The 27788-nt window shown below is 44.5% G+C and overlaps 1 protein-coding gene across 2 annotated transcripts in view; it reads right to left on the bottom strand.

Moving 5' to 3' along the window:
* SDK1 (sidekick cell adhesion molecule 1) overlaps nt 1-27788 on the bottom strand; it is a 671164-nt gene that overhangs the window by 127560 nt on the left and 515816 nt on the right. For both annotated transcript variants that reach the window (XM_090023696.1, XM_090023697.1), the window contains exons 15-20: nt 25766-25913; nt 24713-24853; nt 19204-19385; nt 7771-7886; nt 4761-4953; nt 1483-1581 (exon numbers count right to left, since the gene is read on the bottom strand). In XM_090023696.1, the coding sequence (XP_089879822.1) occupies nt 1483-1581; nt 4761-4953; nt 7771-7886; nt 19204-19385; nt 24713-24853; nt 25766-25913 (879 nt within the window). The remainder of the gene's footprint in view (nt 1-1482; nt 1582-4760; nt 4954-7770; nt 7887-19203; nt 19386-24712; nt 24854-25765; nt 25914-27788) is intronic.

The following is a 27788-nucleotide window of genomic DNA, read 5'->3' as shown; positions in this document are numbered from 1 at the left end:
TGAAATCAATGCAGTGAGCAATATTTCAGGAAAGTTACTTCAGTACAAAGGAACAGGTATGCGATGTGCATGGAGAGAGAGACAGCATGGGAGGCTCGTGCAGACATGCCGCATGCTCGAGTTGATTGGAAAACACTGCTGGTTCCAGATGCTGTTAGAATAAGCAGTTACCTTCCAGTCAAAACCGTTTGTGTAATTGTGTCGGTTTCACGAGAATTTTATTTCAGAGTGGAACCGGAAAAACCCTTGGCAATGAGTCAAATATACTGACTCATCATTTTTAGAACAGAAGAGTTTGATTTCCCGTTTTCCAATAACAATTTTGAAAACGAACAGAACTCTTGGCAATTTTCTCAAATAATCCTAAATGATGCCCCCCCCGCCCAATGTTACTTTGAACAGAATTTTGACATTTGGAGGGGAGTGAGGGGTTGGGGGTAAATTGTCCAGTTCAGAAGGAAAACAGCCTTTGAAATCTCAGACTCTTGCACGAAACAACGTCCCTCCTCTGCACAGAGTCACTGCACATTTTAAATGCCTCTAATACTTTCCATCTGCAGGCAACGGGGTGTCCTTGTGCCAGACTCTCTTCCACCTACGAGATGTTTAAGTAGACTTAGGCACTGAAGTGCAATTGTATTTGTCCCTGTTCAAGTCCACTAATGCATCCACTTTTGTGACACAGACGTCCGTAAGAATGAGTCACACAGCAGTGAGGAGGAGGACCCACACACCTTTTGTATTAACCATATTATCAAGGACTCGAGGAGGGAGTCTATTTATACTCCTAACAGTTGGACTAGAACCTGGCCTTTTGTAGACAAGTCGCAGGAACATTGTCAAGCATGAATTTTCCTGGACAAAAATGTGTGCCTGATGTTTCAACCAGACTGACACAGTATATGAATATATGGCGAGGAAAGGTCAAGAGGAATGCTTAGGAAAGAGCCCGCAGTGGGAAGCTGTGTTGTTAGCACAGCACGGTCCACATTCAAAGACAACAGTCAAATACTTCTGTCAAACCAGAAGGCAAATCCATAGATGAAGGGCTTGGCTAACTTGTTTTTTGGTCTTAGTTGTAACCTTTTAGTGCCGCCAATCAAGATTTTGTAGTTGTAAATCTGGCATCTGGAAATCCTGACCTTTGGCACAAGGATCAAACGTAGTCTCAAAAGTTTCAGAAATCTAGTAACGCAGGTGGAGCTAACGGGTGATTTAACAAGCTTGAAGACCCAGTGGGGAGTTGATTTCTAATACAGGCTGTATTTTCAGTGGCCACAATCATGGGCTGGTAGTAATTGGACCTTGTACCTTCTGTAATATACCCCAGCTAACATTTCAATTACCCTAAAGAGGAAGAAAGAAGCCTGCATTCTCAGTAGGCGCCTCTCCTAAATGCTCTATTATCCAGTCTTTTTTGCACTGCAACGATACATTCCCCCTACACATTTTTTCCCCAAAAGGATAACAGATGATACTTGCCTGTAATGATGCCATTTTTCTCTACAGGTTCTTGCCAGCTGACCTTGAGAGACGTGTCCAGAATCTCAGTGAAGCTCAGGTGTCCCACAGCTCCTGGCTCTGGCAATCAGAATGGGAAATCTGTTAATAGGAGAACCCCACTAACTTTTGATCTGATTCACGTGAGAAGGTTAGGGCTGAAGAAATAAAACACTGAGCTGAAGCCAATGGAAACCTGCAGGAAATATCAGTAAGAGCTGCAGGGAGGAAGGGAGATGCAAGGTGTTTAGAATCACTCTGGCTATCATCACAGAAATTATTTTATCCAGTCCTCATCCTGACTGGGCAAAGCAGCATAGACTGGCAGCAGGAGATTTACACCAAACTTGTTCTCAGCCTCTCTTTTTGATCTAATCTAATTAGAACAACCAAGCGGGCTTAATCCTGAAAAGCAACTGCATTTGCTGTTCTCCCTCAGCCCTATCAGGCAGCCTCCTTCTTTCCTTGTGCCTTTGCAAAGAGCGATCACGTCTTCTGTCTGCAAGAGCAGTACATGCTGCACACTCATTTGGGTGGGGAATTTTAACTTTGCACGATCAAACCAAGGTCAGACTGATGCAGCCAGTGCTTGGATAAACTCTCTTCAAACAAATCGAAAAACTGCCGAGCACGATGGCAATGATCTTCTGTGAAATGCGTAGAACTGTGTGAAACTTTGAAGGTAGCTCAAGAGCTCCTAAACATTTCAGTTCCCTGGTGTACAATGAAAGAGTATAAAATGGAACGACTGGCAAAAATGTGCCTTCCTCCCTCGATTTCGATCTTCAAGGAAGATGCCCTGGCTGGTTTCTGATCCAACGGTTCTCTCTCCAAGTGATGCATTGGAAAGGGAAGTTTTTGCTCACTTTGTATTCACAGTGCTCCTGTTACCTGGATCCTTGCCTGAGTCTGCTCTCCTCTAGCTCCACTGACATCAGTTGGCAATTTCTGGGCTGCAAATTCAAATTTGTTTCCTCTTCACTTTAGTCTACTGTCTTACTTTCCTCCGCCTACAATAAAGCAAGCCTGCCAGTAGGCTGGCTACAGCCACATCTGTGATTCTGCAGTCTCAGCGAGGAGAAACCTACGAGGCCGTTCTGCAATGTGCAGTAGTTAATGCACAATACAAAGAGCTGCTAATCTGGTTCAGCATTCAGGAGTGCATATCTGCAGTGGGCGTAATCTCCCCACCCGCAAAGTGCTGCCTTTGCAGTCCAATATTCATTTTATTGTCAAATTTTAAAAAGAGAATATTGTTTACGCTGAGCCACCAAAGCTCATCTCTCATTGGCTGTCAGAGCATGTTTGATCTACAAATGATCGGCAACCCGATTTTATTTAGAATAATCTAGAATCGTTGCAAACAAAGGCAGAAATAACCATCTGTTAGCAGAGGTCTGGAAGGATCACATACATTGTAGATTTATCTTGTCTACTTTTCAGCTGTGGTCAGTAAAACCTGAAATAAAATCCCAACAGTTCAAAAAAACTAAGTCTTGGAGCCACTCCTTTGGTTCAGTGTGTCCTTCTCAAAGATACATCTAGTATGTAGAAGTATTCCAGGATACTCCTTATTTTTTCCAAGCTATGGTAATACAAAGGGAAACTGTGTTTTGAACAATATTTAAACAATTCATGCTATCTATACAGCGTTAAGCAAATACAATAATTGTTCCTTCTTGTCTTTGTGCTTTAATCATTGGGTAAACACTTATGAGGTTAGATTATTGTCTCACAGGGTGCATCCACACATGTAATCAGTGTGCATGAATAAATTCTGGTACAGTCCATGCTGGAGTTCATTGCTCCTCGGTGCAACATTTACACGTGTGCTCGGGACTGCAGCACGTTGAGCCAGAGCAGCGCAGTCCCAGCCGGCAGGGGGCCGAGGGAGTCAGCCTACCAGCCCAGAGCTGCTCTGCCCCAGTTCAACGTGCTATGGAGAAATGGGATGGGGCATGAGGGTGCTCCAGTGTAGGGCTAGCTGGCAGGCAGCCCCCTCACTGTAGCTCCCTTGTTTTCCAGCAAGCCCACATGCATTGCAGCACACTAAATAACACTGCTATAGGACAGTACTTGTGTCAGGAAGTACTAACCTATGGCAGAGTTAATAAGTTTACTCCAGCCTCATAGCACGCATGTGTAGACAGTGACACTTTACTGCAGAGCTAATGAGTCAACTCCACAGTAAAGCATATGTGTAGATGCCTCCACAGATTTCTAATTATCATACTGCTGTCTCAGTGACCTGCTAAGAAATTGATGTTCTAGGCACAGGAAATCTGCTTCTTGAGCAAAGAAGGCATCATTGGGTCTAATGTATGGACAAGAAAGACCTTGGAGAAAAATCCACGGATAACCATTTCATATTTTTGTACGGGCTTTTCCCCCCCAACATTCACCCAGTGGACAAGTTAGGCAGTCTTCAGCATGTTACTTCTTGAATGACCATGCAGCCCACAAACAGATTCGTCTTTGCAGAAACAACAACTATGATAACTTACTGGGTACCACAAGCAGCAAAATATTATTCCTAAAAACCTTGCCTGTCTCTGTTAACCACTTTTTCTCATTTAAACATAACCATGGTATTCAGTGAGGGGAAGGAGAATAAAAGCACTGTTTGGAGTCAAGATTATTGTGAACAGATGATAGGCCAGGCCACCTTCACACAGCTTTGCCACTGCAATTTCATCTTGATCTGCAACAAAGCCATGCTAGACATGTTGACCCCAAGCTTCTTCTGAACAACCATCTTCAAAAGAACCTGGCTGGGCAAGATGCATAGATTTTTTTTTCAATGCACCACTGGTTTACCAAACTCATCCTAATTTATTGCTATAGATTTGAGTCCAATTTGGTAGTCTGAAAGGCTTCAGCATTGTTCTGTTTATAATACTTATAACATGCCAAAAAAAGCTAATTGTATAAATCATTGAAATATGCAAATAAACATATTTGCAGAGTACTTACTGGGGTGGGGGACATATTTGGGCAGCTAAAATTAGTCTCCTTAAGCCATATTCAGGCATCTAAACTCTTAGAGACCAGACTCAAAAGTGCTGGACACTTGTATCTCCCATTGACTTCAGCTGGTGGCTCAGTGTCTCTGATAATCAAGTCACGTTTATGTTGCCCATACAGACAAATTTGGGAGCTTAATGTAAAATGCCCAGGTTTGCAAATCTCAGCCATCACTTCCAACAGAGCAGTCTTCAAGCACTGCAGCTCCCTGAAAGATGAGCTGCCGTGGTACTCACTGTCTTCGAGAGTGTGCAGCAGCTGCGGTGTGCTCTGTGGTCCATCCCCCGGGGTGGTGAAACACAGGACTGATGTATAATAAGCTGTGAATTTCTTCAAATTGGTAATGCAGCCACTGTGAACTCCATGAAAATCTGGAGCGATGGTGACCACAGTCACAGCCTCTGGTGCATCTACCGGCCATGCTAGGAGCTAGATAATGCAGAGAGAGAACGCTCATTAGACATTATTTTCATTCACAGTTTCATACAGCTGATAGCCAACACCTCTTTAATCTAACTGTAAAAATACAACATTAAACAACTGTCAGCTCTGTCACTGAACATACTGATATAATGTTTTGACTATATTCATGGGAGGGATTTGCATAGTACTTGAACCTATATAAAGAGAATACAAAACATGCTTTAGAAATGGCAACCAGCATTTTTTCACCTGGATGCCAAAGTTTAGCTTGCTAAATTCATATCTATGCTCACACCAAACCAGCTTGTCAAAGACCCTCAGCACTTAGAGCGCCCATTGACCTCAACGGGTTTTCTGGCAGTGCGACTTTTTTGAAAATCAGGACACTTCACTACAGGTACTTAAGCATGGCCTTCAGCCCTTGACTTCTGGCACTCTGATTTGAAAACATGGAGTGAAAATTTTAAAAGCACCATCACGGTTTTAAATTTCATCAGCCTTTTAGAGATGTGTCCCGTTGGCTGCAAAGCATTAGCCCTCGAAATAAAAATGACTTTCACTGAGGTTGATGTTCCTAGGTTGTCCTTTAACTATTCCTCCCTTCTGAAAGTCAGGCAACATGAATAAACATAGAGAGATGCCTAAAATGACCCAAACGTAAAAAAAATTAGCCAGTCTTCAGCTCCAGGTATTCAAAATATGTGTTTAGTTAAGACTATAGGGAGTAATTTTCACCTGAAAGTTCTGTTTCTGAGACAGATGAAATGGCATGCTTTACAGCTGCCTCAAATTTAAATGTGTTTCAAAGACAAGAACAACATTAATAATGGCTAAAGCTGATATAAATTTGCTTCTCCTTTCCAAGTTATATCTGTGGAATAGTATGGAAATTGAATGCTAACGGTGCTGCTCTTGCTGGAGGGTGGCCCATTGCATATTACTCAGAAAATATACCAACAAAATAAAAGCCAGCACTTCTGCCAGTGAAAGATATAATAGGTATAACCCTTTGGAAAAGCAGATACTTGGCTGACTACTAGTAGTTTATAACCCATTAAAAAATTATGCCGTACATGAACATGCGACAGAAATATTCTCCCCGAGCTATTCACAGTGCAATTCAGAATTCCCATGTGAAGCACGAACTGCAAAGCTATTGCAACTGGAAACAGTTAAAGAAATCCAGACAAGAAAATATTGATAGTTTCAGGAAAGCTGTCAGTGCCCACTGGGAAATATAAATCGGGCTTTTAGTGTCCGTGTACAATTGCGAAAGAAACTGCAACTTAATTTGCTGTGCAAATCCGTGCAGTAAAGCTCTTCAAAACTCTGGCCCAAAATGTGGAATTGGGTGCGGACAAAGCTTTTGAATGAAACAAGAGCAAAGAATTTAAAAGACGGGCTCCGCAAAGTTGGTTGTGCTCCTCCTGCTTGGACATTCACCAGATGCCGTGTCAGGTCTCAGTCCACTTGGCTGCGCTGAATCTGAACATAGCCTGGGCACTGTGCCTGCCTTATAGCCTCTAGGAATATTCCTGAAACGCAGATCCTCTAACGACCCATCCTAAGAGCTGGAACGTGTGGTCCAACTGCCATCCCTCAGACCTAATGCTGTCCCCCCCTGACAGCCAGGGTTTAAACATACCGGCTCCCAGACCTGCAGACATTTGGGTATGTCAGGTACATTTTAACTCCAGGGCTGCAACACAATGAGAGAACATGCACACATATGCACGCATGCTCGCACACACAGATACTACGCAGCCTGTCTGAAACCACTGCTGCTCTTTGCTTAACAATTTGAGAAAGACACAGATCTAGCCAAAAATAAACCCTGTACTCAATTCCTTTGCTTCAGTTTCTCCAATGCCATGGGACATAATATAGTCTGGGATCAGGTCCTCGGAGACAGTCCAAGATCCTTCTTTCTGGCATATGTTTTGTCTTCCAAACCGCAGTGGCAAGTCAGTTCAGCTTACTTTCTCTGACCTTGGTTGGGGCCACAGCTACATCAGGCCCTACGTGGACTCCTGTATCATTCCCTCTACACCTGTACATTTCTGTGATGCTTCTCCATTCATTTCTTCTGGGACTCCTTTTTACAACCCTTCTTTAACTCGCTTGTCCTTCTGCTCCGCTTGGGGAACTTCGACCCTCCAAATCCCTTCCAGAGCAGTAAGAAGTATTTGGTTCTTTCAGATCTAGTTATCTTTTTAGCACATCTGTTGCTGGTCCTCGAAGCTAAGCTCTCTCTACAGTCCCTGTTCTGGTGAATATGTGCTAGAATTTGTTAGCAGGGGTGAATTTGGAGAGGTATTTCACAATACAGCAATATTAACACTGTAACAGCAACTGGAATTCCTACATTGTACATATCTATATCCCCAAATCATCACCATTGTAAAGAAAATACTTTGGATGAACTCCTAACCCCCTTAAAATCAGCAGGAGATTCACCTTTGCATAAATTGAAATGTAGTGAGCAAATTTTCAAAGGCACAAAGGTCAGTTATACTTACGCAACTTCCACTGATTTTCCCTAACTTGAGCCATTGAAAATCATCACCCTAACATCGAGGGGCTTGTAACGCATCAAATGTTCCTTTCATTTGCAGCAAGCACTGATACAATCAGGAGAGCTTGCATTTGGGGCAGCGACAGCTCACTAAATTCAGTGTACATCTCCTTCAGAATCCATTACGGATGTGAGACAACATCTTTGCTACACAATAAGTGTGGAGATACTCCATCAGGCAGGAACAGTCTACCTATTACACACCCAGGAAGCTAAATTGCCTTGATTCAAATCTGGCTTCTGTTTACCTTGTATCCCTGATTGATACCATTGATGAACTGCTGTGGCGGAGGGGTCCACTGAAACCGGATGGTGGTGGAATCCACGGCTTCAGACTGCACGTTCTGCGGTGGAGCCGTCGGCACTGCTCAAAGTCAGCCGGGAGGAAAACAAAATACAATAGATTAAGGGTGGGGTGGGAAGGAGAAGGGAAGATGAATAGAGACACCTTTAGCTGCCACTCACGAGTCTCAGAAAATAACAGCACTAAGAAAAGGGGTATGTGATTTATGATTTTGGTACCTAGCAGTGACTTAAAAGGAAAGGTAATTGGGTTATTTCTCATTTTCTATTGGAGAGTCTTTTTAATGGGAAGGGGGAGGAGATGAAATGATTCTTGTGACTTATTATACAGATGAGCTTCTCATAGAGACCCGAGACAGAACCTTAGATGATGATAGGTGAATACATCTCTTTCAATTATCCATGGCTGTAAGGGGAATCAATGGTTTCACCAAGAAATTCCTCAAGTCCTTTAAAATCAAACTGTTCTTCTATGCAGTCATGCAAAGATAAAGTGTGCGCATAGAGGAATTCTAATTGTGGAATTATAGGTTGGTGACAGCACCTGTTTATCATTTACTGTTGTGAAAAACATATTTTTATGAGCAAGTATTACCATGTGGGTTATAGCTTAATCCCTGGAATAAATGGTTTTTTGCTCATTTGCTTTTTCCATCTTGATATGCTGTTTATTCGTACAATATATGCATATTGAACCAGTATGTCCTGAGGCCTGTGGAGAAGCCAGAAAAAACACCATGGGTGCATCCACGTGTGCCGATTTAAGGCAATTTAGCCCGATTTAAGGTGCATTAAGGGCGTGCACGTATAAAAATGGCAATTTTGGGCGATCCGCACCTAAATGTGATACCTGCAAAAGCACATATCCAATTTAGGCATGAATAGCTAAAACACATTAATACATGTGTAGATGCGTTGAGGTTCATTAACGCTGTGTATGGACTGACTTGGGACTAACTTTAGTCCCACGTCAGTGTGCGCACATGGCCTTAATGAGCTTTAATGCATGCACATGTAGATATGAGCCTAAATCGCCTTAATGTGCATTAAACTAATGTGCATTAAATTGAGGTGTTCCTAAACGCACATGTAGACACACCCCATGTGTCACAAACATTTATTCAGTTTTCCACTATGGATGAAAACCAGAGAATCCAGACCTATAGCCAGTTTTAAAGTTCTCAGTACCCCCCAACATATTTCAACCTTTAATGCACTGGCTCTTTAAATACCTTGCCAAGGGTCTGTTCTGCTCCTTGTTTTTAGAGAATCACTGGTGGAAGAGGTGAAAATGGAAATACTAATGGCTGTGCTGCCTTCTCTGACACAATTACTGCAATTTTTTGTACTAGGAAGCTGGTATTTGAGCATAAATAAGATGACAATATCCTTCTACCTCTGGAAAAGAAGCTGAATCAAGTTGCAAACATATTACTGTTGCCAGTCACGTACACTTCTAGTCTATCCACGAGTGAACAAAACACTTGTCAAGAATTCCTCTGGATTCAGATGGAAACTTTCCAGTGAAAGCTAAAGTCTCGGGTTGCAGGGAAGTACCCACCGTTCCCTGTGCCCAGCGGGATTTGTGGTTACCTCGTGCCTTCCAAAAGTGCTGACATAAACTTTTAAAGCTTAAAAGTGACTGGGAAAAGCCTCCTTCTTGGGAGGACCTAAATGCATGAGAAGCCATCATAAGTTTTTAAAGAGTGCACAGATCTATTTGTCCACCAGACACTACAATCACTGGAAATAAACAGACAGGGTCATGTCCTCAGCAGCAATGAAACCAGCAGAGCTATGAAAAGATATACCGGTCCACTAACAAAATTTAACACAGAAACCCGTGAAACAGGCAAAGCGTTTCAGGGTTAATGAAACCATTAAGCATTGCCTGCGTATTCATCCCCATGTCACTGAAACTCCTGGATATGGCCTGCAATTTCAGTTATGCCTATCATTTGTTTCTATAAATCTTTTAAAAGCACATCACCGTTATTATCTCAAATGCCACAAATCTACACCAAAATCTGATGCTACAGCTCATGGATTAGACATATATAATTAGAGAGTGCTGGGGTCAGGATTTATCTTGTGCTGCTCTAAATTCCAACCGGGAGTGGGAAATTATTTTCTCCCACGTATCATCATGCCCAGCATATGTTAATCAGAGTTATAATGTTAGCATAGTCATCTGCTAACATTATAAAAGTTCTTGGGGTCCAGAGAGTCAGAAGAACATTTCAATAGTACTACACACTGATAATGAATAGCTTATACTACTTTACTCTCATAAACAAGCCTCTTCTTATCAAGAGGCTTTGATGAAATCCGTTTGTCATGTCCTCAGAGCTCGGAGATGTGTGTAGAGTTGCTTTCCTGTGTAGTTTCTCTACTTGATGGCTAACACTAGAAATGTTTAACGGGAAAAATCCCTGCATCCTTGCACATTTGTATATTAATTATGGCTCTTTATTTTTGTGCCAGAGATTTTCTATTTCAGGAGGAAACGATCAAAAGATTTTTTATGCTTAGCTTCATTTTACAGAGTGATGGGGAACTCTTCCTGTACAGGATCTGAACGGGAGAGTTTAATCACCATAGCATCATATTTCCTCCTTTCCTTCTTCCTCTCTCCATTTCCTTCATTTCCACACTAGCATCCTGTTTGCATATGCTACCCTACCGCCAGGCTGACATTTCTATAAATATAATGTTAGATATAAATGTAATCTGAAAGGCTTTGATTGACAGCTATGTCTCATTTAAATCGGAAAACATCTTCAGGAGTAGTTGTTCAAAGAGTGCAAACATAAGTAAAGGTGACTGAGCACAGCTATACTAGATATATATGACAGTCATATAAACCTATGCCTGAAAGGGCATTCCTACAAAACTTATTCCTAAATCCTTTCTGTGGCCTGAACATAACCAGCACGCTCTGCTCTGGGGCTTGTTTGGCACAGCCTTTTTTTCAGGGTGAAGCCCTGACACCACTGAAGTCAATGGAAAGAACTGCTGTTGAATTCAATGGGGCCAGGACTTCACCCAGTGGCATTTTAGAAGCAGGGAAATCAGCCTCGTGAAAGCTGTCATATGCCAGAGCACTGAAAATTTCCTGTTAGAGATGAAAAACGGCACCAGCAAAATACCAGTTTCCATTCTGAGTCTTCACTTCACCTCTGCAGATCCCAGAGAGACACTTGGAAGAGCTTACTAAAGTTTCAGAAATGCAGATAACCAAATATGTTTTCTTCAGTTCTTTTTTGAAATGTGAAATAGTTTTCTTTCATTAGGAGGTAATTTTCTAAAACAAGAATAAATCATCGTAGAGCAAAAAAACCAAACAAACCCCGTTACGGTAAGAAAAATGATGAAAAAACATGACCAGAAAACAAAAGACTTGCTATGCTGGAAATAATTATTTCTATTATAATTCATCTTTGGATTCCTTTATAGAAAAAATCAAAATCTGCATCTTAGTGAATACATTTAAGAGATGGAGAGTACAAGGCTGCCTAATATGCAGACACTTAATTTTATTGTAGAGACACAATACAAGCCATTTTTATATTTTTAACTGAAAAAAAAATTGGCTTTATTACTTCTAAAATTGACTTCACGGTGCCAATGCCAAGTTCCTTCTTTGTGTCTTGATATTACATTCTTCCATAGCATCTGAATGAGTTTACATTAAAAACTAAATTGGAGGAGAGCTCAATGTTAGATTTACACTGGTTCTGACCTACTGGTCCATTCATGACAACGCAAATCATTCTTCAAATAAACCAGCAACAAGTTGCCGACGCAGAAGCTGGCAACAGAAAATATTTCTAACTGTACATATTATTTAGTTTCTTCTATTCTGTAGTTCTCATTACTGAACAGCAGAAGAATGGACTGATCAATATTTACTGACAAAGAAATCCCTACGTATGGCTGCACGCTGGCCTTTGAAACGTCTTTTATGGTCGTGTCTGGCACGCTAGCTAGCATCTAGCATTACCGGACTACTCCAAACTTTACGTGACATCTTCAGGACTTCCCTGAATTTCAGAGCGTGGCTGGTCTGACAGAACCAACCTTTACATTCCTCCTGGTAAAGTTCACTTGGCTGGAAATGTATTAGAATTCAACTCCTTCAATTGTAAGTTAATGCATAGCATTCGAAAACTACTCTAAGAAGAAAAGGTCATGGAGGCACCGTGGATGAAAGCCAGTAAATGGGATTGGCCGACAAGATAATGGGAAGAAGGGAAGGAATTAAGGATAAGCATGCGTTCATGTTATTGCTCTGCCTCTAGCTGTATGAATATGCACAGAAACCTTGTGCCAATTCAGACAGCCAGATGACAAGTTTTAAATGGAAATCTTTAGCGCTGGCTTACAGAAAGATCCCAAGCTCCCGGCCTTCAGGAAGCCGACTTCCACATCTCAATCAAGTAGGCTCACAGCACTACAGGATTTTCACTCTGAGAAATCAGTTGTTCCTGTAACTGGAATTGTTAAGCTGCGTGGCCAGGGCGGGAGCTCGGGGAAGAGCTCTGCCTCAAAGGCAGAATTCTTGCCTTGCAACTCCTGATCCACCCCTTAGAGTTACTTTCATAGTTTCTAGGGTCGGAAGGGACCCAAGCAGATCATCTAGTCCGACCCCCTGCCATGGCAGGGAAGAGCACGGGGGTCAAACGACCCCAGCAAGGTGTTCATCCAGCCTCCTCTTAAAGACCCCCAGGGTAGGAGCCAGCACCACTTCTCTTGGAAGTTGGTTCCAGATCCTAGCCGCCCTGACTGTGAAGCAGCGCCTCCTGATATCTAACCTAAACCCACCCTCTGCCAGCTTGTGACTGTTATTCCTGCTCACTCCTGGCGGTGCTCGGGGGAACAGGGACTCCCCCAATGCCTGCTGATCCCCCCTGACTAGTTTATAACAGGCCACAAGATCCCCCTCAGCCTTCTCTTGTGGAGGCTGAACAGGTTCAGGTCCCGCAGCCTCTCCTCATAAGGCCTGCCCTGCTGTCCCCTGACCATGCGAGTGGCCTCCTCTGGACCCTCTCCATGTTGTCGACATCCCTCCTGAAGTGCGGTGCCCAGAACTGGACGCAGGACTCCAGCTGCGGCCTGACCAGTGCCGCATAGAGGATGACCTCTTTGGACCTGTTCGAGATGCATCTGTGGATGCACGACAAGGTGCGGCTGGCCCTCCTCACCGCCTCCCCACGCTGCCAGCCCATGTTCATCTTGGAGTCAATGATGACCCCCAGATCCTTTTCCGCCTCCGTGCTGACAAGAGGGGAGTTCCCCAGCCTGTAGGTATGGTGCCGGTTGTTCCTCCCCAGGTGCATCACCTTGCACTTGTCTGTGTTGAAACCCATCCTATTCTCATCCGTCCACCCTTGTAACCTGTCTAGGTCTGGTTGTAGCCTGTTGCATCCTTCCAGTGTGCCCACATCCCCCCACATCTTAGTGTCATCAGCAAATTTGAACAGGGTGCTTTTTACCCCCTCGTCCAAATTGCTGATGAAGATATTGAACAGCGCGGGCCCGAGGACCGAGCCCTGGGGGACCCCCCTGCCCACGTCCTTCCAGGCTGAGGAGGACCCATCCACTACCACCCTCTGGGTGCGGCCATCCAGCCAGTTGGCGACCCAATTGACTGTGTGGGTGTCGACACCACAGCCCCCGGTTTCTTAATGAGAACGGGGTGAGAGACAGTGTCGAATTCCTTCTGGAAGTCCAGGAAGACGATGTCCACTGCTACCCCGGCATCTAATGATCTGGTGATCTGATCGTAAAAGGCCACCAGGTTGGTCTGACAGGACCTGCCACTGATGAACCCGTGCTGTTTGCCCCTAAGCATGCAGTCCCCTGCAGGCCCCTCATGGATGTGTGCCAGAATAATTTTCTCGAACAGCTTGCCTAGGATCGAGGTAAGACTAACTGGCCTATAGTTTCCCGGGTCATCCCTCCTCCCTTTTTTGAAGATGGGAACCATGTTGGCCCTCTTCCAGTCCTCCGGTACCTCACCAGAGCACCACGAGTGCTTGTAAAGCCGTGCCAGGGGACTTGCAATGACTTCGGCCAGTTCCTTTAGAACTCTAGGCTGGAGATCATCCGGACCGGCTGACTTGAAAACGTCCAGCCCTTCGAGAAGCTCCCTAACTAAATCCTCGCTAACCCTTGGCCTAGGTGTGCCTCCCCCAGGGCCCGAGGGGGGCCCAGCAGGGAGGTGGCTGTTCTGGTCCCTACTTAGGAAGACGGAGGCAAAGAAATCGTTAAACATGTTAGCTTTCTCATCTGGTGTGACGACCAAGTTTCCCAACGCGTCCTGAAAGGGCCCCACATTACCCGGGACCTTCTTTTTACCCCCTATGTATTTAAAAAAGGACTTCTTATTGTCCTTAATCTGAGAAGCTAGTCCCAGTTCCATCTCTGCCTTGGCCTTCCTAACTACCCCCCTACATCCCCGAGTAACTGCAGAATAGTCTTCCCTGGAGATGACCCCTTCTTTCCATTGGGTGTAAGCCTCCGTTTTAGCAAGGAGACATTCCTGGATGCTTTTGTGAGCCATGGAGGCTTGTGTGCTCTCCTGCTCTCTTTGATCCTCGTTGGGATTACCTTCCTTTGGGCTTGGAGGATCATCTCCTTAAGGAGCGACCACTCACCTTGGACACCTGGCTCCCCTCCCCTCTGGGATCTCAGCGCTTCTCCAACTATCCTCCTTAGCTCGTTGAAGTTCGCCCTCTTAAAATCTAGGGCCACTGCCTTACTGCTTGCCTTTGCCACCTTGCGCTGGATGGTGAATTGCAGCAGGCGATGATCACTGTCACCCAGGTGGTCGAGCCCCCGCAGCCCCTCACCAGGTCATCACCCGTGGCCAGCACTAGGTCCAACAAGGCGTCCCTCCTGGTGGGGCTGTGCACCTCCTGGGTTAGATGGAGGTCCTGCACTCTGTGTAAGAACCTACGTGAACGATTTGACCTGGCTGACTGCTCCTCCCAGCAGATGTCCGGGAAGTTCAGGTCCCCCATGACTACCACATCCTTAGCCTTCACTACCTCTGTGAGCTGACCCAAGAAATCCTGGTCAAGCTCCTCTCCCTGGTTGGGAGGTCTGTAGTAGACTCCCACCATTAAGTCTCTTTCCCCTCGACTGCCTTGTACCTTCAAGGAGTGAGTCCTAATCCTGCCCCACAGCTGGCCAGTCCCCTTCGTTTTCCTGTATACCTTGGTAGGTACAAAGAGAGACCAGCCCCTGCTAGAAAAGGACTGGAGTCGTGGCCCATAAAGGAGAGCAAGGCTCCTTGCTCCCTCCTATCTTGGGAACTCATGGAGCAGGTGCATACCATTTAGCCCTAACATAGGCGACTGGTGCCTCCTGAGTCTGGGGGTGCACCAGTAGGGCACAACTGAGGGGGGAGGTCCCTTGGAGGGGGAAGTGGTGGGGGGTCCACTGTCGACACTTCCACTGCTGGTGGAGCCAATTTCAGGGGGGGCACTAGCACCCTACTAGCCAGAGCACTTGCTGTCAGTGGGGCACCAGCGCTCTCGGGGGGGCACATGCCCCCTTGTGTCCCCCCATGCAACGCCTATGAGCCCCAAGCAACTGTTTGTACTACAGAGGCTCCCCTCAAAGGGAAGAGGGTCTGCAGGTCCCCTCCTCTCTATTTAGGTATCTAAGCCTCAGGGGAAATAAGGAGAAATCTACTTTTTATAGATCTACTTCTCAAACAACACAGAACATAGTGCTTGTTGGGGAGAGTCCTGATCCAAGGGCAGCAGCTGCATTCCTTCCTCAGGATTATTTTCTAATTACAGAAGGAAACCCTGCTGGCAAATACTCAGTCAACTGGGACAGATTTCCTCACGCTCCTCAGCTGTAGGCCTATAGCATCTCTGTGACTCGCTGAGTGCTGTTGAGGGGAAATCCCTGCAGACCTGGTTGAGCACACTTGTATTGCCCTTATCCTCCTCCCCATCATGCCACCAAGACTCACTAATTTGGTGGTTGCTAGCTCTCGCATGCTCAGGAAACACCACTCACTCAACTGCTCCTAGCCTTTATGAATGACACAGAGGCATCCAAGTCAGCCTCTCAGAGCAAAGAGCTAGGCTAGAAGTGGGGTCAGCAATACAGGTTTCTGTCTTCAGGGCTTCAGACAGATGCTAAAATTACAACAGTTATCCTGTGGACAAATTCTGTGGTTTCACAGCTGGGTTGAGAGACAGATTTAGATCTGAAGTTGTGACTTCTAAGGAAGGATGAAAAAACATCACAAGCTATGAAGAGTGGGAGAAGAAAGCGATGACCTCTTAAGCCAGGCACAGACATTATGCTTTCACTGGTATAAGGGATCAAAAACTGGTCTATACCTGTAACACAGCTGAAACTCAGCACACACTGATTTTCAGATGGGACTAAGATTTCCCCCTGCCACCGAAGGGTTTCACAGTTTCTAGGCTCGGAAGGGACCTGAACAGATCATCAAGTCCGACCCCCGTGAATGCGTGTTCTGTTCGCTACCGACCTAAACCACAAAAACTGCATAACATAAAACTGCATAAAACAGACTGCTTCCACCTTGAGCTTTTTGAATGTCTGTAGCTAGCCTTAGTATATGAGTTGTCTGAGCATAAATGAAGCAGCATTTAATTTGGGGAGGAGCTGTCAAAGACAGAACGCCTCCAACATATAGAAAGTTTAGAAGATCCAAGTGGCAGCAGCAGACTGAAGAGTGGTTCTCTTTCTTTCTCTCCTGAACTAAACACAGAAAGGGGAAAAATGTGGTCGCAATCTAGTGGGGAAAGGAAATATCACCACCACCCAAACAGCTCTGTGCGGTTCATAAAGAAACACTCTTTTGTGCAGGGGCACTGGCAGCCCCCAGCTCTTCATACACCGAGCAAAGGTCCTGGAGGACATTCTGTTCAAATGAGCAAAAGTTACTCTAAGCAGGAAGCAGGCACGAGCCCCTGTAAAAGGTAACATCAAAGTAAGGAACAGCTGGAGAAGGTCTGATGAAGAAAGGAGTATATATAGACATACCATCAAAGGATTATGCTGAATACCGCTCTGCAAAAGGCCTTTAAGGTTTAGCAACAGGCAAGCCCTCTGCCCTCTGTAGCAGGATGTTCAGTACCTTGCCAATAAGTCTCTCAAAGAACTTAATTGACATTATATAGCTCAGCTGCTGGGTACGCTCCAGTTGGAGGTATTTTACAGGCTTGGTCATGAGTTATTTTGAAAACGCTGTAGACAGCTTTCAGTAAGTCCTTGGGCCACCGCTGCTAAATGCCAAAAAGACTAATTAGAGTCTGATCAGATGGCTTCATGGGTAAAAGCACAGGTCATACAAACAATGGAGGTTCACTGGGATGGAAGGTGGAGGGGAAATCAATGTCAATGTGCTGATCCACTCCCAGCACTCATTTCCTGCCAGGGTTTTTGATTGCCTGGCATATCCAATTAATGTCAGCTATTTTAGGTACCTTTTCATCCACAGAAAACAACTTTTGGACAGCACAGCTAAAATCTCCTTGTGTATGTGTGCAGGTGTGTGTGTACAGGCAGGAGGGGACTGGGAGAACAAGCTGCATCGGTGGCAGTTGTCTTCGGCATCTGCTCTAGTTCACTTGATCTTAGCTACAAGACAGAGAAGCAATTTCCGTATTAAAACTCTATGATGGTCAGTAAGACCATTTCCACCTATGCTCTGCCTTAAATCCTAGCCTCCTGCTCTTTTGTTTTAGATGGATTCTACAGCCAGGAACAGACAAGCAGCATGTTCCTACACATCCTCCAACAAATTAAGGCATGTAGCATGGGGCAATGGTACGTGACAGATGGAAAACCAATACTGAACCCAGCTTCAATTTAGATTGGAGCTGAGCAGCTTCCTTCCTGTTCAAATGTAAAAAAGGCTTCAAACACTTTTTAGAGTAGGCTGAATGCCTGAGGCCTTCCATACAAACCTCACCAAGGCATACCCTGAGGGATGACAAAGTCCATCATGTAGCTATTCTACTAGTTACCAAATCCTGATATGAAATGAAGGAAAATGTCTAGTTTTTCATCTGGGTGTTTATCTTGCTGGGATCCTATGATCCCTGCTGACTTCCTGCCCCTGGGGCAGGGGGCTGGACTCGACGATCTTCCGGGGTCCCTTCCAGCCCTGATGTCTATGAATCTATGTTTAACCATATCTAGTAGATAGGAATTACACAAAGATGAACAAGTTACTATAGATTAAACACTTCCGCTGCATCCTAAACACTCCTACGAGTTAATCTGAATGCAAGACTGACTCTGCTTAATTTATAACAGGAGGTATATCCTTATAAATGACAAGAGATAGCCAATCAATACAGTCTAATAATAATGGTGTGTACTGCCTAGGGACATCAGTCACTGGCGAGGTTAAAGAGAAGGTGTTGGAAGTCAGAAACCTGACCTTAGCAGACGGAGGGTTAAGGTGTTGCGATAACTCAGAAATGTCCAAATAAACAAGGAACATGCAAACCAATACCTAAAAGAAATTTCAAATTCTGAATGCAAGCCAATTCTCTGCAGAGGTGTGGACTTCAATGAGATATGCCATATTAAGTCCACCTAGTAGCAATCAACATTACAGTATACATTACTAGCTCTGTCAGATGTGTTTTCTAAAAGGATCAGATGATAGCTAGACTCTCTACCTTGCAAGACTGGATTCTCTGAGATATCACCTGGGCAGTTCCCTTGATCTTTAACTGTCTTGGTAAACTGCGGTGGCACTTGGATTATCTTTTCTAAGAAGTCCTGCTACAACGTGAACTGTATTTAATCACGGAACAGTGTACTCCTACCAACAAGTAGCAAAGTATTTCACACACTTCACAGATAAAGAACTAACTGATGTACTGTAAAATGGTAAGGGTTTTTTTGTTTTTTTTTTTAGATAGTTTAGTTGTTTTGTGACCTGTAAAACAGAGATCACAACGCTGTCTAATGCTTGGCATTAAGCATTATCCTGCGATTCTGGAAATGAGAAGAAACTCCGAGGGCCTGCTTTGCAATGTGCTGCAGCTTTTTTAATACCAATTTGACAGGGTAAATATGCCTTACAGAGGGTACAAATGTAATTAAAAATCCTTTTGTTATAGAAGTACTAATACGCTCTTTAGAGCACCTGAACATTGCCAGAGAGGTATAAAGGAGCCCTAACGTCACTGAGAATTAGAAGCTGTGATTTCTCTCTGCTCTGGGTAAATGTTTAGATCCCATTTAAAGTTCTCCTTTAAAATCCTCGGTCTCTTGAGAACCTGTTTACCTATATATCCCGCTGTTTGTTCACTCTTTCAAAAAAACCAGTGGCTACAAAGGATTTGTAGTTCCAATTTGCTCACCTCCTTGTAAAGTGTACTCCGTCACCGCTCGGCTGAATGCTCCCAACCCGGCTCCATTATAAGATGCCACCTGGATTTCATACTGAGTCCAGATGATCAGGTCTTTCACCAAACAGTAGTTAATCTCTGCACTGGTGATGTTCTTATACTGGTACTCCCCAGGGAGGCCTGCCAAGCGATACCTACACACAGGAAGAAAAATTCATTGCAGTCAATTAAATGGCATCAATTATAGCAAATGCACCGACTAGCAAAACAACTTCCTCCGTGAAGAGGCAATATCCAAACTTTTATTGCAGAATTATACAACGGATGATAAAAAAAAATCATCAAAAACAACCAACTCACTCCTGATAAGACCCTATCCTTCTTGACTGCTACGGTATTTATAATCTGATCTCACTGAGATTACATGCTCAGGGCTAAACAAAACTGGTATTTTATCCTGTTTTATGGTCGTAGAAAAATTACAGCTTTTTAAATGTGGCTTGTCTAGTAAAAGCAGTGATTTAGTGCAAAAAATATCCCTGACGTGATTTTTATCAGGGTGCTGCTGCAAATCAGTTTGAGAAATGCTTTCTCTCACAGCTCCTGAAACCTGAAAAGGGAGAGCTCAGTGGTGTTAAGACCTTCTGGTGTCAGGGATTACCAAGCTCCGGCCTTCACCGGGAATTCACTTGCACAGCATGATTATAACAAGGACAGAAATAGGGGCTGCTTTGGGACCAAAGGTAATGTTAGGAATGGGAATGAGACAAAGGGCTGTTTGGTGATGAAACAAATTTGCAAATAAGGGTTAGCTGCAGATATTCGGCTGAAGAGCTGTGGAATGGAAGAATTCAATCCGTGGTTCCCCTGCTGAAGTGGTGGTATGGAAATTGGACTCCCTTTGCGGTGTGTACCTTCACACTCCGGCGAACGACTGAGAGGGAATAATTATTACAGAAAACAACCAGCCCTTGGAAATTTGAGAATTTGGAGCAAGCCAGTTTGCTTTTTCCCCTTCAGGATACAAGCTGTACAGTAGATGCTTACAATATGGTAATCAACATATCAGAAATATGTCGCCCAAATAGCAGGCTGACTTGCAAATGAGACATTACCGTTCTGTGAAAAGACAAATATGGAAACATTTGGATTCTTATTCATCACATTATTTTTATGCTGTTTTATTTACCCCTTGCTTGAAAATAACCAATTAAGGCTTGGTGATATGAGAAAGGTTCACTGATTCGCCTTGCAGCACAATTTTAAATGGTTTCAAGTTAAGCCAGTGCCACTTCTCTATGCATACGAGACCTGGTTCCAACACAGATTTTGGAATAGATGCTTCCTGTAGAGACCTCCAGCACGGCTCCCGGTCACTGCCTGCATCAGAAACCAGTGCGACTTTCTGCTTTGCATTGCAACACATTGCAGCATGGTTGCAGGCCCGCGTGTGAAATGTGAACACAAAATCATGACACACACAGCAAAGCCGTGTGAATTTCTCTTCGGATTATAGTGCGTCTCTCTGCCTCCCTTTTAATGTAATACTGGCCTTTCTCTTCCTTGCTGAGTCTTGGCAATGTCAGCTCTTTGCATAGCACTCCCCGTTTTGTCCCACACGTGTAAGACAAGGCTTGGACTGCTCCCGTGATCTAATCTATTGTGCTCTTAGCATGACACTCCTCTAAACACAACACCGCTGGTGAGAAAAAGGGCAGAGGAAGAAGGCCAATTCAGAAATGTCATGTCCTCCTGATTTATTCTCACCATATACTTTGATGCATACTGTATATGACTTGTGCGGCGTACCTTCACTTCTCTGAGGGGGCGTTTTCTCAGTTTAATATATCTTCTATGCTGGGATTCTCTGTTGCACCGATAGGGTGACAGGTGGAATATTATACTGGACATTTCCTATATCAAAAGCCACCCCAAACACAGAACTGTTGTACCCTAACTCCACTGCAACTAAAATTCCTGTAACTCGCACGTTTTGATTCCCAAGCAAATGTTGGATGGGAAAGATTTATTTTTATTGGATAATTTTAAATTCCTGTTGAACAGATGGTTTGTTTCTCCACTCAGGAGCCCATATAAAATATTTAAGCAAGGAAAAATGGTTGAAAATTGAGGACAATGGACAAGATAACTTTCTAGTAATTTTCAAAGTGTTGTTACACAGGAGATGGTGATCAACGAAGCTAATTTTCCATGAGCTGCAGAAGGAAATGTGTACATTAAACATCACTGAAAATGTTATAAGGAGACAGTAAGATAACAGAACAGGCGGCTTAAGGGTAAGAAGGTATAGAACTGCAATCTCTCACAGCATTTATGGCCAGACTGGGTACAAATCTATAATGGGTGGTTTAAGAACAAAGAAATCAATCCTGGGCATATCTACATGTGCATTTATACTGGCTTAAATTTACTGTGCAGTAAGTTATTGCGCAGTAAATGGGAATAGGCCAGCATCTACATGTGTGGGCATTAAGGCACATCTGTGTTGTGTGTGGACTGACTCGGGACTAAAGTTAGTCCCAAGCCAGTCCACACACACAGTGCGACTGTGCAGTAAGATGTCCAAATGTGCGTTAGCGTGCAGTAATTAACTGGGTGTAAATTTGATACCCACATGATGCAGGTATCAAATTTACGCTCAAGTCAGCGTAAGTCGCCATATTTACTGTGCAGTATGGGCGCGCATGTGTAGATGTGCCCCCTGTGAAGAAACAAAGGAATGGACTGGCGGAGCCATTAGAAGTCGCATTGATCCCAATTGTTCCGCAGCAGGTGTTTTCGAACTTCCTTGAGTCATGGAACCGTTTCGGATCACTTTTTCTGCCACACAACCCCTACCCCATCCTAAAGACTGATGTGGAGCCAGACAACCCAGACTGGCAATGGCAGCACACCACCTCCCAGCCTCCTCCACCGTTACCCTCAGTCTCTCCATGGAACCCCGGACGGCCTATTGCAGAGCCAGCACAGCTGGAAAACCACTGCTGTACAGGGTATCAGCACCTTCCAAACCTGTACCGTAGATCGTTATACATTATTGTGGATTGTGACTCATGGATGCAAATCATTCCAGGGGCAAGCCCATCAGTAGGGCCTGGTTTAAACTGCAGGGCAGCTCGTGAATATTGTGGCCCGATTGTGGTGGAGGCCACCATTCTTGCACCCAGATCATGGCGCCACCTTCCCCCCCCGCCCCCAGTCAGCTGAGGCGGCAGGCTTCGGGCTTGGTTTAATTGCAGCAGCAGAGGCTGCCCGCTGGGGAATGCTTTCCTACCTTGCAGCAGCCACCTTATTCCAACAAAATGGCACAATATGGCTGCTTGCTGGGAAACTCCCCAGAAAGTGGCCATACTGTGGCATTTTGTAGCAAATCACATTTTTTCATGAAAATCATTTCCTGTTGCAATTTAAACCAGGCCCTATCTAGCAGGGTTCGTGCTCTCTCTGACCAGGTGGGTGGGTGGGTGAGCATGTGTGTCTGTGTGTGTCTGTGTGTGTAAAGGGTTGTGCCAAGGGTTAGGTGGGGGGAGGAGTGAGGGGCACCAGCAGATCCAGGGGGCTGTAGGGGGAGTGAGATTTTGGGGGTTTTATTGGAGAATTTGTGATTTTTTTATTAGGGAAAACCAGGATCCCTGGTTATCAGCAAGAAAAGATGTGAAATTGGGGGAAAATTACTATAAAATGGCTGGAGGAGAGGGAATGGAAAGACACAGGTTTTACCAAATGAGGTATTTATTGTGTTTTCATTTCTTCATTTCTCTTAAAAATAAAAAAGATCATTTGGAAAACACGTCAGCGAGCTGTATAAACACCACAGCTGAACCATCTGTTATTGGGAATCTTCGCCCTGCCCCTGGGATGATGAGGTGAGTATCCACACTCACCAGCTTTCTTAACCTTTGGCTTATCCAGAAAACCTTCATCCAGTTCACTATCACCTGAGCAGACCTTCCAGTGCTAGGAAAGGCAGGAGCACTAGTGTAGACAGACCCGGGAATGTTTACCGCTATAATTTTTCGCGGGTGTAGAGGACACGACCATGGAAACACCAGCAGAATTGTGTATCCTGTCTCACCTAAGGCTCCAACCGCTGCACGGAGTAATGCAGCACTACGCAGCTTCCTACAACAATGGCTAGTTTAGACAAGGCCTTCTTGAGCAGAGCAAAGGCTACAGTTATCTTCTCTCTGTGCAAGGCAGCAACACTACCAAGTGGCAGACATATTCTGTAGATACATCAGAGGGATGGCAGCGAAATCTTAGAGAGACTCGGAGAGAAATGTGTTCTGAGGAGTCTCTTAGTCTCACCCTTTCTTAGGAAGCAACACATGGATAAGCAGAAAGATCGGACCAAACAGCTGGTTTTAAGTTAGCAGCTTGCAACTTTTCTTCGTTAATTATTATAGGCAGGTTGAAGAGAGCTTATTTATCTTACTGATTTCTAATCCGAAACCCAACCTGGCCAAGTTGACTCGATCTGTCACACCCTCCCTCTTTATTTTCTCTGGAAGAAAACTAGTTTACTGATGAAATTCCTATCCTTTGATGCAAATCATTGTTCATTGTTTCTTTGGTGTGATGTGTGTGAAGACTTGTCTACACAGGGAAGTTACAGCACAGGAAGCGAGGGTATAAAATTACAGTACACTAGCTCCTTTGTATTGTCTCCTCATACAAACCCTTTCAGTGCCTAGCACTTCACTTTCAAAGTGGAGTAACCTGTTTTGCACTCACTGGCAAGGGATACAGGTTACACATGAACCAGTATAAGAGATGAGAAACCAGTTCAAGCTTGTAACACAACAGAAGTTCAGTGCACATACACCACTTTCCAAATGGCCAAACCTGTTTTAAGAGAAACCTGGATGGATGTAGCATCAGACTTACCTGATTTTGTTGAACTTCTACCCCAGATCCCCTCCAGACACACAAGTTAACTCACATTCCCCCCCAGCATCCCAAGATGCTTTGCACCTCCCCTGCCAACTGCCCCAAGCAAGGTGGGCAGGTCAGCCTTGGCCCAAGCTGTCTGATCCAGCCAAACAGGGAGGCTTGATCTAGCCCCCCCCACTGCAGCTTCTGGCCTGGGTCACCGCAGGCATGTGGCTGCATTTCCAGAATCAAAAGTGAATGTCTGTTCACTTGTTTATTGGTTCAATCTACGCAGCTTAGACTAACTTGCAAAGACTGAATCAATTCAGCCTCCAGCTTTCTGACTGTCTGTACTTAGCCACTGTGTACCTGGACAGTGTTTATATGGAGAATTTGTGCTGCAAATCCAGACACTAGCTTGCAGGCTACACAAATCCTAACTTTTAATTTCTCAACTTCTTGATCTTTTGTTTGTCTGTCAGACACCATGTACATCCATAGCACCGGGCAAATAATTCCTTAACGCTCTTTTCTTTTTGGTTAGTCACACCGCTGAGATGCCAGACTCTCATCCACCCACATTTTTAGCTCCAGATTCTCTAGGCTAGGGAACAAGCTGGCTGCTCACCTTAGGATGTACCCATGGAGAACCCCATTGTGTTCGCTTTCAGGAGGAGGCTGCCACTGAACCATGATAGATTGATTGGTGCGGCCGCTGGCCACTATGTTTTTAGGAGGGGCGCTGGGGGGTTCTTCCGGGAGCATCAACCTAAAGACAAAGACAATGTGATGGGAAGTGGGCACTGAGATACAAAGACAGATAGCTTTTCTAGTTTAAGTATCCATTACATGTGAACCAGCTTTGTTTGCTAACATCTGATGACCAGAAAGAAATATAATGCTGATCAAACTGCTGAAGACATGCATGAGATAGTTACAACAAATCAACATAATAGAAAATCAGTTAAGCAAGCAACAAGAAAGACAGCTGAGGTAGCCTTATTCTGTCTGAATCACCCAGGCTGCCACATCTCTTTAAAAAGATTACAAGCCTGAATGAGTTAGAGCTCAGGTCCAGAATCTGTGACTCCATCCAAATTGTTTCCTTCAGCTCCCTCAATATTTTTCATATCAAACTCCTACATTTTGCAAAAGCCATTTAGAGTTCAGCTGCTCTGTAATTCAAGCTCACAGCAAGCTTTGGTTCACAGAGGAAGGGAGATGCCTTTGAAACTCAAATTGATGAAGCCATCCTTCTATGTCACATCTGGATGAATTCTAGAAGTGACACTGCAGTGACAGGGTGAGCGCTATGCCCATTCCACAGTTAACCACTGTAGTTTAGACAACTGAAAAAAAAAATGTTGGCCCTGTACGTACTCATTTCGTTGCCTTCTAAGGTCCTGTTCAATTGCTACTCGGGGAAGATAGCTTCATTTTGCCCCCTCTCCCTGTTGAATATGCTTCTCCTGCTAATTGTCATTACAGCTAATTACTGCTCAACCTTGTTGAGCTTTTTATCCAGCCATGAGTGGCTGTCAAGTGCCCACGCACATCCCCACTGCGGCATTAAAGGAGCTTTCATTTAAACATCCTGAACAACTGAGAGATTTCTACGCCAAGTATTGAGCATTACTCCACAGGCAGGCCCTTTTTACCCCGGGATCTGTTTTTACTCTACCTGCTGGTCTCAGTGCTGTACTGGCCTTTTCCCACCTGGTTAACAGCACACACCCTAAACTGGTAGGTTCGGGCTGGAGTTAACCCACTCACAGTCACATCGGTCATCTTTGGATCCACGTTCAAGAGGTGCACCTTCCAGGGGGAGTCTGGTGGAGCAAAAGACATTTGGAAAACATTGAGGTACTTGTTAAAAAGCCCTGCAGAAATGAGACAGCATCTTGGCACTTCTTTCCGCAGAAAGACTTTGGGAAGAAGTTTCTGTCCAACAAAAGAAACCTTTCTGTCAACCCATAGAGGCACATTGCACATTTGTCTATTGGAAAGTGAGGCTGCACATGTCAGGGCGTAATAAATAAAAACTATATTCATTAACATTTTAATAAAAGAGGAAATGAGCACGATAAAGACAGATGGGCTGTGTATTTTGCAACCCATCTGTTTGGCAGTCCATTACAACACCACACCCATGAGTGGCTCTCGCTGACGGGCTGTAATGAAATTCGCAGCTAGCCTGGAATATCTTCCTGCTCAGCTTTCAAGCAGGTGTGGAAGAGTCATTCTCTGTCTGCCAAATCAGCTCTTTGCTTAAAAGATCTGGAAAAGCTACTGTTGTGGATTTGACCAGCCTGCAGATTTTTTTTTTTTTGCCTACAGAGGTAAGGCCTGGTATTCAGTCGAATCATTTCTTAGGATGTCTCCCTGGAATAAACAGCCTTGGCAGCAGTGTAAACCCCCTGCTGTCAGTTCACACACTTTGCACACGGAGCTCCTCTGCTGCCTGAATTACATTTTCATGTTTTCAGAGAGGTGAAAAATGAAACATGTTGGAAATTAAATATTCTGCCTTCTTTTCATCCTAGCATGGTGTCATATCTTCTCCCCACAGTCCTGACGGCGAGAGTCAAGGAAAGGTGACATTTGGCTGGTGGTGCAGCAAAGGAGCTATGGAAACGGCTGCTTTAAAGGCTCGCTCAGTTTTAACTAATACCAGCTGTTTTCATGTCCCACGCTCAAAGTTAAAACTGCCTCTGGAAAGGACTGAGGATTAGGGCCCCTAGCTTTTGGCAGCGTATCTGGGTACGTAGTTCAACAGAACAGCGATGCACTTGGGCCTGACTGGTCACTTTGATGAAGCCACAGACAGCCTGGAAATGAAGCCGAGATGTCCCAGATGCTGAACGCTGCTGTCAAACTTCACACCAACATATAAATCACTAATTCAGTGCTTTGCTGGCAAATTCTTAAGCAAGTTTAAATCCTCCAAGGCACAATGCCAGTTGGGCCATAAAGGCTGCATCTTGTAATTATTCAATTCAAAATATATTTAGTCCAGCAAAAGCTTTCTGAGCAGTTTCTTAACAGGATCCTGGATGAAGTAAGCACTGAGTAGATGCCTGTAAAACAGTAACCTTTTCACGTGACGTTACTGGCAGCGGCTTTGACCACAAGCTCTCAATGACAACCTACGTCATGGGAATTTTCATCTTCTAGGTAACACAGAAAGTTTATCCACATTAACTACGGGAAGCCAGAGTCTTTCCTCTCCCCCCGCTCCTCTTTTGCACTATTCGATTTTTGTTGACTTTTAGTCAAAAAACTGCTCACCTCGCTATACATCCAAGGTGCAAGATGAAAATGAATGGGGAGGAGGCGTTAAGGTCTGGCGGACGCAGTAGGTTGCTTGAGGCGGCTTAATCAAGAAAAGGGAAGACCAGACACTACCGAGAATGCCGAATGTCCTTAAACGAGCTAATCCGCCCTGGTCCATCTCCTGGAGCAAATCCGTTTAATTTGTTTACTGCGAGTGTAAACGGCACTTGAGAGTGCTTAACTCAAGCATCTCGATCTAGTGAACAGTTTGATTCAACAACAAGGCCTATTAATCTCCCCGGCACCTTGGGGCTCCGCTCTGTTTATACGCTGCATCTGTAGAATACTTTATTCTTTTTCCTCTCCTGGTGGAAGATAAAAGATCTGGCAGGAAGAGAGATTAAACTGAAAACTAATATAAACGAACCCTA

This window comes from Crocodylus siamensis, chromosome 12 (assembly GCF_052110815.1).
Source record: "Crocodylus siamensis isolate JL-2025a chromosome 12, ASM5211081v1, whole genome shotgun sequence".
Lineage (NCBI taxonomy): Eukaryota > Metazoa > Chordata > Crocodylia > Crocodylidae > Crocodylus > Crocodylus siamensis.
Note: the sequence above shows the minus strand (reverse complement) of the source record. Positions and strands in the feature narration are given on the sequence as shown.